Source organism: Nematostella vectensis, chromosome 7 (assembly GCF_932526225.1).
Source record: "Nematostella vectensis chromosome 7, jaNemVect1.1, whole genome shotgun sequence".
In the NCBI taxonomy this organism is placed as follows: Eukaryota; Metazoa; Cnidaria; class Anthozoa; order Actiniaria; family Edwardsiidae; genus Nematostella; species Nematostella vectensis.
In genome coordinates this window covers 14,129,557-14,144,342 of record NC_064040.1, presented here as the reverse complement: position 1 = coordinate 14,144,342, position 14,786 = coordinate 14,129,557, and the positions used below count along the sequence as shown (strand labels likewise).

Genomic DNA, 14,786 nt, shown 5'->3' with positions numbered 1-14,786 from the left:
TCACTTGAGATCACTATTTTGCTCGATATTTGCTGTAAATTATTTGAACTTAAATATGAATTGATTAAGAATGAATATTGGCGTTTGCGCACAAAACCCAACAAGATTAGGACACAAAAAGAAAGCTGTCTTTGTATTCTTTTATAAAAACTATCCACTCACAACTACATTAAAACATTCAAAATTCGACGCAAATCAATTAGTTGTTTCTCGTTTATTTGCAATAGCAATGAACTCTTTCAACATAGCGTTTTTAAGTTAAGGATAATGAATTTTCTGATCTAAATATGAAAGGTTATAATGGCGTAAGTCAGTAGAACGCTGTCACAGAGGCGACGTGAGGTCGTTTTTACTCATGAACATGACAATTCCTGAATTTAATAACAAGTCTGTGGGTACCTCGTTTTGTCATCGAAAAACCCGAACTATTCATACTAACTTCGTGAAATTAAACTTCCCAGATGGTGTGATTGTTGTGGTAAAGATTAAGTAGTTCTCAAACCGACAAACTGTTGTTATCCAAATAATAATGTTGGGTTATCACGCACCTAGCTAGGTGGTGTGATTCGACTTAATATTTCAAAGGGAAAAGTATAACACATTTACAGAAAAATATTTTTTTCTGAACTAACAATAAAAGAAAGTTTAACATTCGTACCAAAAGAGAAAATAAGAAATTCTACTACAGAAATGTAAACCCATAGCAGTCTCCGAATTGATAGGTCTTATTCTAAAAAAAAGAAATATAAATAGTCGCCAGAAAACGATAGCAATTATTCATTCGTCTTGGAGCTACAAAAGCTGAAATAAAAAAAATCCACAAAAATGCCGCTCTCCTAAATGAGAGTTAATTTTAAGTCAAGAGAAACTTCAAGGTATCACAAATTGTCTAGTGGTTCTGATAATGCAGAAAAAAACATTGGAGTTTATATGAATGGGGGGAGAATTTTATGATAAGAATGAGAGAAAACAGTATCGGGTAACGTGATTTTTGGTGTTTTTTTATTTGTTTTAATCTAGGGCCGTTGTTTTCTATTCTTCATCTTTACCCCCGCTTAAGTACGCGATATTTATTCGAAATTACGACACATTTCACTTTAGAATAAGTTTGCTGAAATGGTATTTTTACTTGTTTCATTACTTGATTGACATAATAAGAAAATTCCGAATCCATTGCTTCCACTCGAACATCCTTCCTTTCTTGTTATCGGTCATTGTGAAAATCTATACCAGCATTTTTTTCGGTTCTATTTTCGAAAGATGGAGCAATATCGTTTCTGCTGAAACATTAAAAGCGAGATCAGTCTGTCGAATAAGCGTTTCACACTCGTTGGTAAGCACTTCTGAGGGAAATAATAAAATAAGCCGCTAAACCAATCTCCGCACAATGGTACAGACTATGTCTCTTTGTTCTAATTAATACATCCTTATGATGCCAATATACCACGCCTGGCATAGCGCAAATTAAATTTACGATGTTGCTCTTTTCTAGAGCAATATATGATATTGAAACTTGCGTTTAATAAAAAAAAACACAGTGCTTTAAAATCGCTTGTGGAATATGGTTCACCAGGTGACATTCCATGCGTGAAAACAAAAGGCTGAAACTGCCGTCAGCAATTGTCAGAGAGTTCGATCTTTTCTTTCACTTGGCTATCACTTTCCACCAACAGTATTTGTTACAGCATGTGTTTTCCTGACAGCGAGTTATAGGGTCTTTTGGACAGCTAGGAAATACTATGAAAACCCCTTGGGGTCCGCTAGTCTAATGCTATCACAATCTTTGAGATAAGCTCTTAGGTTTTCACACTTAGGATTTAGTAGTGCTATTTATCCCGTCGATATTTTCTCATTAAGACTTTCTTAGGTGGTTATTCAATGTGGTGAATATTAATCCTATATACCCCTAGTTACTGCAGACTTTCTAGAAGATTTAACTTCAATCAAAACTTCCCTGTAATAAATTTTTACCGTAAGGCCGAAACAACATACAAAGGTAGCCAAGGCATTAAAAAAAAAACAAGCTGGTTGAGTGAAATTACATGGATATGCTTTGATCAATGATCCATAAAAGGCTAAGGAATAGTTTGCAATAGAACTGAAGCAAAGTCTGCAATAAAATTGTTCACTCCAACAGTATTTTCTCCCTGGAAAGAAGGAGGGTCTAGTAAGTTGGGTCACGCCCTATAGAGGTTGTCTTTAAAAGTGTAATGTTCTCATAACCAAATGAAGAAACTGCTCTTTATCATGAAACAAAACACACTATCCCCAAGTAAGATACAACAACATACGCATAGAAGATATTAGATATAATCCCTTCACGTTGACTTAACCCAGCGAAAGGGACATGTCGTCTGTCTGTCGAAAACGAAGGCTCAAATAGCCTTTGTACACTGCCTAGCTAAACACAAGGATACAATGCCTAGATGAAGTTTATTTCACCCTTGGTCTTGGCACTTTCTTCCATAACCAACTGTTGTTCAATTAAGTTCAATATTCTTGAACTTTATCTATGTGAGGAATGCGTACTATGACGCTCATGCCTCGGTAGGTAAATACGTCTTTTAGTTCAAAGTGAAGGAGCTACAACGACTAGTTTGACTCGACAAAACCTCTACTTTCAGGAGTATTACCATTACTATTCCTGTAATGTCCACTTTTAGCTATGCAAGAAAAAGAAAACACTTCAAAGTATAATTGAATCTTATTTTCTTTTGTATATATTTTACTTAAACTGGATTGCATTATTGTGAAAAGCATCATTATCCCCAAAGCCTGTTCTAAAGATGTTTTAATAAAGACAAAAAATGGCAGAGTCGCCTACATTGCTTTCTGAATCAAGTTCAGTATTCTTTGTTCGTGATCAACGTCCACTAGGTACCAAGTTGAAGAAAAGTTTAAGAAGTGCGTTCTTACATAAAGCTTATCATCGTACTCAGAAATTACACACATAGATCTTTTTGGCTGCATCGAGGTTACATTGTTTACTTGAATCCTGCAACGAAATGTTTTGCTCAATATTCAAAAAGCCTACTGGAAACGTCTTTAGAATATATTGTGTTCCTGATATTTAGCTATCAATGAGTATATTTCCACGGGTAGATACGAGCGCTGGTTCACTCTGATTAGGTCTCCCATGTAGAAGTATTGATAAGAGCCCAACTGAAGTGAGTTTTCCGTGAATGGGGCTGATAAAAATGCTTATCACAAGGCTTATGACCAAAATAAATGTACAAACCGCTACGGTCATATCGCCACGCCGGTAAAAGGATCATCTTAGACGTAAGCCGTTAAAACGAACCTTCCACTTTACGGGAAACAGAAGGAAAAAATACGGAAAATTGCTATGTGTCATGACTTGACAAAAGTGCATCTTTTCAACCTTCAGGAGAAGGGGGAAAATTTTTAAATGCTTGCTAAGCGCTGAACTCTTTGAACGATAGCCCATGAATACTTATTCTAGCATAAGACTTTATCTTATAATTTGATTATATCTTTGGAATTTTTTTTGCAAAAAAGGTTCTCGAAAAAAGGGATGATTTGCAAGAAAGAACCCAGTTCTTCTACTCCTACATTTTCTCCTGGTGTTTTAATGACAGTTTCATTCTTTTTTCCAAAAAAAATACTTAACAATTCCATGCGGGTATTGAGCCAAATGCTCGTACAAAAAGCTGTCTTTTTACAGTTTTTGTGATAAGCTCAAAATACAGACGCGTTATAATATTTTCTTTGATTCTCTCGAGGGGTATATTGGTACATAAAACAATATTTGATTCAAGCGAGGAGAAAAAGATGCTCTTCAGATAACGAAATAAAACGATATCATCAAAGAGGAGTCATTTGAAACTTGAGGGAATCTTATCCAAGAAAACACACACAGACTAAACAATGTGGAAAAGACCGCACGCATGACACACGTAGCCCCTAGATGGCGGGATTCGAATGTGCCTTCATGTCTTGCCGCAAATTATCAAAACAAATCAAGATGACAAGAGTATGCGGGTGAAGTTTCGTTGTGTTTGATCCAAGGTACAAAGTGTTAACTTACCATGAATGTAAACACGCGACAAAGCGAAAGGATGGTTGTTTTTTTTCTAAGAAAACGCTATTTAGATATTTAGTGGTGTTTCGTGGATCTGAGATTTTGCTTCTTTTGTTGGCAAAGATTCTTCTGCTGTTTCCCCCTAAAAAAGATTTGAGTGTGCGTTCACCATAACCACCATGCTTACATAAAGTCACTAGAATTTACATTTAAAATTACTTAGCCATACTTTTTTGATTACAAGCTAAGAAAATGTACAAGCAATAGCAATTTATTAATCATTTTGCTGATGGCCTTTCGAGTAAAAACAACCTTCCCAAGCGAAAACATACTAACGAAAACAAAGACTGCTTCTGCAACCCGATCCAATTAGGCCACAGAGATTTTTTTTTCTGAAGTTGAAAGAAAACATTATGGAAAACTGTTTACTCAGTGTAAGCCTCTACAACTACAAGTAAAAACAAATTGAATTTGAATCCAAAAATCAAATTATTCACCGTGTGTCCTTTTAAAGTAGCGGGATTGCATTTCGTAAAGTAGGTTAAACTTAGATGCAGTTAATTCAGACAATTCGTAGACTGCATAGCGTCTCATCTAGGGTACCAAACAGCGCATGACAGCCCTGTAGCGGACAACACACACCCTAGGCGCTCTGTGAAACTCGCTGCACCGATGTCCTTTTTTCCCGAGATCCAGGAACTTCAGTATCACACCATCTGTGCGTTGCAGCCGGATCAACGCAGGGTAAGTTTGCTTCGAAAGATTTCCCCATCCATTCTCGCGTTTTGTGAGGCGGGGGAGCAAACACAATGACGACAAATGCAACACAAACGCAAGCCATTCTCGACAACCTCTCAAGCGGGTTACTATTAATGAGAGAGTATTACCAAAGATTATCCCATGCTTCGATGATATTTCTTCAGGTTCGTGTACTGGGTTGGTTTGTAAAACTAACATAACTAAATTGTAAAGCCAAACTGAAGCCACCGCTTTGAACCTTTCTAGCTTGTGACCTAGGATCAGCGATTACAAATTACAAAATACATGATATAGGGACAGACTTCAAAATGACAACACTTGTATCTACAAACGCATGCGAAAGAGATACAGGCCTTCGGAACTTGGCTGCGTTTGTAATATATTGATTAATGACTGCTGATTGAGAACTTTCCCGGATTCCTTCGCAGTTTTCATTGTAGCAAAGGAATGTTTTTAAGACCTTTTAGCTATTATCGGTTTGTTTTTCCTTGATAAGATGTCTGAAGAAGGAAAAATTATTTTGAGAAAACAAATGCTATCTTAAGCTAAACAGGTTCTTTCTTGTTCATTTAAAAGCACTCCACACTTGAAAAAGGCTCTTATTTTGCTAAGGTATACTCGGAAGGCGTTAAACGGTTTAGTTTAGCAGAACTCGTGTTGGTAATGGCGGATGAAATCCGACGGTGTTAAAAAGTCAAGTTAAAAAATCTCCTTTGTGTTTGGGGCTCTTGGAGCTTTTCTTACATGAAATTGAGAACAAGGTTTCACAGATATGGACAAACGAGCAGGAAAGCTCAAGTTTCCTCAGTTTCAGATAAAAACCTTGTAAACAGCTGCAATAGTTCATTCGAGAACATGCTATGTCCTCGAACAGACTGAAGGACCTAGTGTCGCGTGAAACTTACTCAGCGAAAAATTCCTAATTCAATTCGCGAAGCCGTTTGACATAATCGGAGAGACGAGCTCGCTCGAGCGAGCTTGCACTCGGTCGTGATACGAGTTGTGAATGTGTTTACCAAATAATAATGCACCCCTAAAGGATTAGCGAGAATGCCACAACAAAATTTGAATTTACCTTTATGCCCGAGGAGTGAGGGTCTGTTGGTGTGTTAGTCCTTCTTACAGAGCGACACGTTTGGGGCAGCGAATTTGGGACGGTGCTCTGTTCATTTAGCGCATAACTCGTCAAACTAAATAGGCCAAAAGAGCCCTACAGAAACAAAAGAAGACAGCGCGGCTTTTCAGGTATGTTAAATTTGTTTTTTCTTCAGCCATGCCGTCTAGCGCGAATTGAATTTGTGACAGACGTAGCAAGACATTTGGACAGGTTGTTCTATACCGTATGATCCCATGTTGCACTATCGTATGACCACGCTATCGGGTCCGTCACCCTTTCAAATACCCCGCAAACACCATCTCATATAGAAACACCGACTAAGCGCCCGAAAGTGTAAAGAACTCATACCAATTTTTCCTCATAAATTATTTGCTTTGACTTTGTGTCGGGGCTGATTGAAACATTGAGTTCCGCCCTGTCTGGGCCCTCTATGGAACTTTGGACGCTACGCAAAGAGGGGAGGCTTTCGGGCTGATACTAGACGTGATTTTAGTGTATTTTTGTATGATTTAGCTCGAGAAAATTTTGAGTTTCTTGGCCAAGTCGATCGCCTGACCACATGTTTGTTTTTATTCCTGTGTAAATACAAGAATCGCGTCTTGACGTCCTACCTTCATTTCCTTCGTTGTTTCAACGGCCTTTTTGAACTCGCACTCGCTATTTATTCGCACCGTATTTAGTCGGTTTATTTTCACGTTAGATGGTCTTTATGTTGGTTTAATCCATCTAAAATTCATATGTCATAATAAATAACTATGATCCGTTTCGGCATCGTGAAACCATTTACACAAGTTTGTCTGATAGCTAGTGTTGCTTAAAGTCTGGCTCAAGGGAACCGTTCATTGTACTCACACACTCGCAGCCGCGCGCTCTTTTCTCAGCGTTACATTTCGCGCGTTAGCTCACGTTTATAACTCTCCCATACACGCGATGTCATAGTATGAATACGATATTTCGCGATAATTCACGCCATACTTTATTCTTATTAAGTTTTAGACAGAAAGAACCCGTGGAACACGTGTATAGGGGAGGTCTCCTTACCTTGCCTTTATGGAATAACGCGGACTCCATGTGTTCAGAGTTTCCCTTACCAGCAAAAACAGTATAGTTTTATGTGGAATCGGGGCTCTCTAGCTCGTTATTTACTTAGACCTGTGCTTGAGGTTTCATTTTAAGTTCTTCCCAGTTTCGTGAGTCTTTTTGTTTTGATCGTAAGAAAAGGGCTTCGAATCTCTCTCTCTCTTTTTGATGACCTTTTACATTGAGTACTCTTGGCATAAAAGTCGACATTCAGACAGGTTTTCGGGCATACAAAGGATTACTTCATGTCCACTGATTGTCGGTCGAGTAATTGATGAAAATATTTTATTGCTGTTAACACTGGATGATGGGCACCTCAATGAGCGAGCAAGCAGTTTCTTAACCCTCAAACGAACGGCCTTCAATCAAATGGGCGGGAAGGCTTTTTAAAAACAATAACTTATCGCTTTGTACTCCTAAGGAGACTCTCACGAGCGATATATACTTCTCACGTTTTTCATATCAGTTAAGAAAAGGGGAATAAAAATTTTATTTGCGGATTCACCATAAGCAAGCTGAAACAGTCGTAGTTAATTAACAACTCAGCTAGAAAATTGAAGACTTAGTTCGTCACTCTATAAGCTTTATCTTATGTTTTTCTGGCGAAAGATTAGCTTGGGATCTTGAAGGGTTCTTTCGATGATACTTCCGTATGCGCGAGAGTTCACAATGATTACTGCGGTAGGCTCTTCAAATGTGGTTTTTCTAGCTTTACTCGGGTGAATGAACGGTTGCCGAGGCACGAGATTGAGGAGTCTATTGTGTTTTTCTTCAATTCAGTAACCGCAAACTGTGTTTTGTAGGGCCAGCATTTTATGTTATCGCCTCTGCAATCTTTTTATAATAGATGTGATCCTCCCCGTACACAGGCACTTCAAAGCAGAAGAATTAAATTAACCTAGTTTTGACCCGTGCAAATTAAACGATCATCACCAACATCGTGTCCCTTTTCATGAACCTACCACACAGTGAAATTTTGCTCAAGGATTAAGATTGTGTTTGTTAATCTTGTAGGAAAAACAAGGGTTTTACTTATGAGTCTAAAAGCAAAGGAAATATTTCGAGACTTCTTGTCGTCCAAGGTGCTTAAAACATAATTCCCAACTCAGTAAGTAGTTTAGAATCTTTTGTCTTTAAGATTTTCGCCAAGGTGTAAAACATTAAACGGGAAATCGAGTATTAACATTTCAGCACCACTTCCTATGTGCTGGCCTCGAGCCCTAGGGCTTCTAGATGAATTACAAAAGCACAAAAAAGCGCCTACGGTAAGCTCCCAGCCGGGCGAAACGGCCAAAAGCTGTAAGCCGAGAAGTGCCGCTTGAGCTCGCATCTTTAACTACAAAGGGCATCAAAATAGTCTCCATTGAGTCTAAGTCAGGATGGCGCTCAAGTACCTACCCCGTATCTCAATGTTATTTTGAAACTAGAAGTAGTAAAAAAGAAAGCCCACTTGCCGATCATTGAAAATAGGTGGGGATTTTGAGTAGTTTCATGTGATATTAGGTGTACCACATAAATTTGAGTCCTTTTAGAAATTGCCGGAGCGATGATTGAAATAATCCGTTGGTGTAGCGCCTCAAAAAACCCGCGGCTTTTCGCAGGAATTTTAAAAATTTCCAGAAAATGCTAAGTTGCATTTACAAGCTATAAAATAAGGGTAATATGAAATTTCTTTGGAAGTAATATTGCAAGAATCCATCAACGAAAAGTGTAAGGTTGTGCATGTAGATTTGGTCGAAAATTGAACACCCATGTCTGTAACTTGAGACCATAGGAAGACCATGTAAGCGCGTCTGTGAGTCTCTTCGAAGCCCGTGTTTCTACTCGCGATATCATCTTTCTAACAGGAACGCGTCACATGCCTCCATCGACCTTCCAAAATAACGACACTGTAAGAGAAGCAAAAGTTCCCTGGGGAAATAGTCGAAATCGCGCGACACCTTTCCAACTGCTCGAGCACATATCACGCTTTGCACCGTTGTGAATCATTACTTTGGTAAGTGCATAGTTTTGGCTGTTTCTTCTCGATGTTTTAACTCATAACAGACGAGAAACCTTCACCTAGGGCTGTTTGTGATTGCTTAGTGTGTATTAAATATGACTGGGTGATTTATAATCGACGATTAGGAGAATAGACTTGTAGAATAAGTCATGATGAATCGAAGGTCTGAATTGAGCGCAATTACAATTGAGCATGAACATTCACAATTTCATGGTGCAATTGTGTCACTAGATTTAACTTTGATCCATTGGTTATTTAACTCTGAAAGTCACTGTAATTCATTGCATAAGAGATCTAGCTATCTGGTGTTTTTGCTACTACAAAAATAAGCCTCTTCTAAAAATCATCTGAACAAGCAACAGTTCTTGTGGTGAATGCCATAGCTCAAATTGATCCCAGTAAATCTTTCTCTGAATTTATGTTTCATACGGGTTAGCATCAACACTACGTACTACTCTAAAATCTTTGCTTTTTCTTTCTCTGTAGTGGTTGCATGATGTTAAGATACGAGTCGTATTTACCTATGGTATATTTGCAAATTCAGTGTCAGTGTTGTTGGTCGTTCGACCCCTTGCACATACATAAGCCATGCTGCGTGTAACGAAAGTTGACAGGACTACTGTGTCGATTATAGAATTACGTTGCCGCGTTTGGCGTAGACAAAGTGACCACAATATCTGCAAATCCGTGTTGAAAGTGTAAAAGAACTGAAGAGTCTCAGCTCTACCTTGACTCTCACTGAACCTCTATGACCCCCAAACGATCATCATTAAGAAATAATACCTATGACCCGTTGCTAGTGACACACGGCTACCTATTCAACTCCCAGAATCTGTTGAAAATCATCAAAAGTCTAGGACTGTTGTTACCGCTATTAAATCTCCGCGTGGTCTTTAGTAAGCCGGCGTTTGAACTCACCCTTCGGGGTTATTTTGTCGTACGGTGGGACGTTAGAAAAGAACTCACCAAAACGGTGCCGTTTTAGCCTCTCAAATCATACACTCCTGAAGATAGTCCACGAAGCTCTTTCTGATAGTGTAGGCAGCGCTATCTGCTGTGTCCTAGCGGTCCGTTAGGCTAGTTACATTAGTATATTGCCCTCTCTGTATAACTTGATACCTTTAACGAACGAAGACAACTTTACATTGGAGCTCTAACACAACAGTCTTAGAGTGAGTGGCGGCTCTGACACTCCACCGGTCTTGCAGTGACAGATTTTTATTGTACGTTCCCGCGGTGACTTTGCTTTATTATTATATACAAAACGATTGAAAACCTCTCAAGTGCTGCCGATGGCATCTTAAGACGGAGAAATATTACAGTTTGTGTTTCTGACAGAAAGGCTTGAGACATTGACAATCCCCTCGCGTGGATAGAAAAGGTTGACTTTGATTTCTTACGCTATTTTCATTGTGGTTTATCTTAAGCTTCCTTGTTTTAGTGTTAATAAGTCCAACTATTTCAGCGCAGATTTACTGAGATCATCTTTAAATTTGTGTAAACTTTTTCGTTTAGAAGGCAAAGCGAGCTTGTAGAAGCTATCCAGTGGATTTCCAAATGGCAAAAGTCATGTCCGTGCTTTCTAAAGTGAAGAAGCGCTTTTAGATCACTTCAAAAAATGACTTTTATTGAGAAAACATTTGCTGCTTTTAACGCCAATTCCTGTCACATTGTTTGTAATTATATACAAAACGGCAAGAGTGTTGCCCACCCTCTAATTTGCTCTTTGAATTCATTATCATTATCAAAAGATTTAGTGCTCTCTACTCAACACGGCCATCTCTAAGACAGCTCGTGTCTTCTCTTAGTCTTTCGTTGCTCTTCATTCAATGCGCTATAGTCTTTACAAGCTCCAGATAACTACTTGACCTCGCCAACAAAAACACACAAAGAATAACGCTCAACAAAATTACGGTCGCTTTTTACCCACAAAAGAGCAAGCGACTCGGTTTCTTTTGCTATTTCTATGTACCCACAGAGGCCCCCGGCGCGCCATTGTGGCAAATTGGGGTCCCACAGTGAGTGACTGAAAGCCTAAATCTTCCCGGTTTCTTTGATATTTTTCAGCATCGATCTCCAAATCTTTTCAGCTAACATAAGGTAATCTTTTCTCTCTTTAAAACAGCTACAATCCTTCCTCTCGCTCGAGTAGTATTCTCATAGTTTTATAATTCTTCATCGAGCTATCCGTTCAAGGTATCCTGGGTTTAATGGTTTTTAAATGACTTTCATGTGGCTAATGAGAACGTTGCCCGACTGTGATAGCCATAAAGACCTCATTAAGTTTGGCAGCTACGCTGAAAGTTCCCTCAAAAAACCGACAGATTTTGACTGAATGGTGAAAAGTCGAGCTTGTATCTGACAATCTCGGTCCGGGAAAGCTCGACACCTTTCTAGGGGTTGTAGAGCACAATGCTGATAGATTTCGGGAACTAATCTACCTTCATATCTATTTATTTTGAAACGTGGAGAGAATCAGTTATGAATTATCTGCTGTTATAAGTAAGCTTCTTTGGAGAGAGATCTCGGTTTACGGTTCAAGCGCGCGTCTAAAATCTCGGCACATTTCGGCCTGCGATCGCGAGTTTTTATGCATCATTTTATTTCCCGCGCTTCAGGGCTTCCACCACCCGTTGTAAAGTTATGATAACGAGTTTATTGGTTCAGCCAGCAATTTCGAGCTAGTGTGTAAGATAAAATCCATGAAGAACCCCAGGGAAATAGTCTGAGTCGGAGCGTGGCCGCCATCTTCTGATCTGACTTGGTGTTTTTGCTCGAAGCTCTCGCGCCATGTCGCCTTCTCCTTGAGACAGTGTATCGGGTTTCAACTGGAATTTTCTGCGCGCGTGTTTATAGAGCATAAAAAGCCTTCGCCTAGCTCGTAAAACCTCTTCACAGATCTTAGAGCGATTGCCGTAATGCGAATGTCGTAGCGTCTCTGTGTAACCTCGCGTCGGATTAATCTAGCGAATACTAATAATAATTTTGGGAAACAGATTTGAACACGTAACATAAACATTGCTCGGTATTCTGTTGTGTTTCGCTGTGCACGGAATCATGCACTCGATGAGTTTGTTTTAATTTTGTATATTGTTATTCCCGCGCGTGCTGCTGGCTTTATATTCATTGAAGGCCGACTGGCAGTGCCAGCGAACCTCTATATTCATTGACAAGTGCAGCATTTAGCAAGATTTCAAACATGTTGCGAGTTCGACATGTTGTTTTTAGCTGAGTGTCGAATGTCTCCGCCTTTCTGTCAGCTTGTGACAAAACTGATCTACCGAACAGACAGCGCAATTGATAAGGAAACATGACTCTCTAGAGAAGCGAACGCCTTGATGATACTCTAACGCTCTACACACGAAATAGCACCTCAAACTTTGCGTATTGTTCTGTCGTTTTCAATTCGAATTGAAAGTCTCATTATGTCTTTTTTTGTCAGGTGTGTTTGCGTTTTTAACTCAGTTATTGAAGCTCGGTCTTTCTTGTTTTGGGAAGCTTTTCCGAAGTGGGGACATTACAAAGCCAATTAACAGCAGGTGTTAGTACGATGCTGTCAATCAAATTCGTCAATGGCTACTCCACTTGCAACAACGCGACCCAACGGCACGTCGATTTACCTTCGATTTTGTTCCCTAATTGAACGGAGGTGTGAGAAATAATTAGATATATGAGCGCGAAATCCTGTCCGCAGTTTGCACAGTAGCGATTTTGTCGCGGCTTTTTTGGTGTAGTTTTCATTAATAATTTTAAAATTGGTCTAGATTACTTCGTTGTCAGTTTTCAAAAGATTGACACGCCCCAAGGGCTGTGCAAAGAACCATGATGGCTCACACAAAAGCGATCGCACTGTTTAGACACATTATTTAGGTTGGCTTTTTTCTCGCCTTCTGATTGGTTACCCATTGTAATCGGTCCCACAACGTATTATTGAAAAGTGGCTGGGGTTTATGAGGTTGTTTAGGAGAGCTGCGTGATCTATTGCTGAAGCCAGTCGGTTAATTTCCATTGTTGTTACTTTGCGCTGCGCAAAACGACAACATCGAACCTGTTAATTTCGCAGTAATTACGATATCAAAGCGAAATATCGCTTAGAAACGGTTCGGAAATCGGTTTAGGTGAAAACATTACGCTTGATTGCCTGTGATCAAAAGTGAGTTTCTCCCAGGGGTGATGTGACAAGGGTCTATGGAAATTTTGAATGATGATTGACAAAGACTGTGGGCAGAAGACACGAGACACGAGGCACGAGACAGGCCTGACATTCGGAGTTGTGTTGACGGGGTTCGCAGGGCTTTCTCCAGCAATTTGACGTGTTGTAAGTTTAGAAAGCTACCCGACTGTGTAGCCGTAAACTGGCTGTCAAACACGCGGATTAAACATTGGGGATAATTTCACCGTAACAGACTTGCAACGGGAGGTTGAATAAGAGCTGTGTCGCATGGCCGGTGCTTGCGGAGCGCAGCACCGAGCACTAACACGGCTTCCTATGACGTTCGGTGCGTAATACTGCGAGTGTAAATGGTGCAAATTCCCCACCGGGGTGACGTCTGATTATGCAGCTGACGGTCCGTTCTTCTCCTCAGCCGACCTATGATGAAGTTGATGGTTACGGAATGGAAGCCGCTGCAATGTATGACAACAGAGGAGCTGCTACAGCTCTGCAAATGAATCATTCCAGCGTCACGTCCTCGTACCATCACCCCCCGTCTTCACTAGCGGTAACCTCCACCATGAGTACCGTCTCTGATATACACAAGAGAGATAAGGAAGTCTTATATGGGTAAGTGACGGCTTTATAATTTGCTTGTTATGCCTAAAGATAGTTCGACCTCCCTCTTCTCTCATCCCCCGCCGGCCTCGTTATTCCCATCGTTATCGATAAACATGGCCGGTCTCGTACTACCCCTTACTGATCCTATGTGATCAGCTTTTTTGTGCCTTCCCGCCGTGGTCGGGATCTGCTAATTTGTAGATCAACCGAGGTGTAAATAGTAGTCCTTAATGTAACAGATACATGCTTTGGGCCTATTCATTGAATTGAAGGTAAATTAGTGTTATTCAACGGTGATTATGGCTTCTTAGGCATCCGTTGTTTCCTCTACTCGCTTTGATCTTCGAAAAATGCGAACTAGCAACCTGTACTCCCAGAGAGCCTGGAGCAGTGGGAGGTGATGTGTGCTCGTCCGCTTCGTTCAACGAAGACATTCAAGCTTTCGCCAAACAGGTAACCCAACTATTCCTCATGTGTTCTCGTATACAAATAGTTTCTAGTTGTTATACTTTTTGAGGCGCTAAGTAGATATACAAGTCTGACACAATCGAACAACACGGTGAATAGCTACAAAGAAGTTGTTGCCAAAACATCGAAGAGCTCTGAACCCCTACTTATTATGTTGTTTGGTTTCAGTTCAAAAGCGATAAAGCCATCTTTTCTTCAAACCACGAAGTTGATAGCCTGGTACGTATTGTTTTAGTTTCAAACCATAATCTATCATTGTTTATGTGAATGTGTTAAATTTTTAATATAGACCGGGTTGATTGAATTTATAAATAACACCAAACTACTGCCACATGCTTGGAGGCCTTTTACACGCTGATCTTGACACGCTGTGAGATTGTTGTTTGGTCGAGCGCTAAATCATAAATCGAAACCGCCCCAAATGGCGCCCCTAAATGATACCTCTCAACTCCTTCCCTTGTCTTCTAGATGATTCAAGCCATCCAAGTTTTAAGATTTCACTTACTGGAGCTTGAAAAGGTGAATTAGGATTATTACAAAATCT

General features: G+C 39.8%; 1 protein-coding gene across 7 annotated transcripts in view; it reads left to right on the top strand.

The window, feature by feature from the left end:
* LOC5507882 (homeobox protein Meis1) overlaps positions 1-14,786 on the top strand; it is a 37,868-nt gene that overhangs the window by 8,208 nt on the left and 14,874 nt on the right. For 3 of the 7 annotated variants that reach the window (XM_032376608.2, XM_048730278.1, XM_032376610.2), the window contains exons 2-5: positions 13,587-13,783; positions 14,086-14,227; positions 14,411-14,461; positions 14,711-14,761. In XM_032376608.2, the coding sequence (XP_032232499.1) occupies positions 13,587-13,783; positions 14,086-14,227; positions 14,411-14,461; positions 14,711-14,761 (441 nt within the window). Of the gene's footprint in view, positions 1-4,321; positions 4,787-5,908; positions 6,047-8,692; positions 8,995-13,249; positions 13,500-13,586; positions 13,784-14,085; positions 14,228-14,410; positions 14,462-14,710; positions 14,762-14,786 lie in introns of those variants that run through there. The other 4 variants (XM_032376609.2, XM_032376612.2, XM_032376611.2 and 1 more) reach the window with 4 other exon arrangements.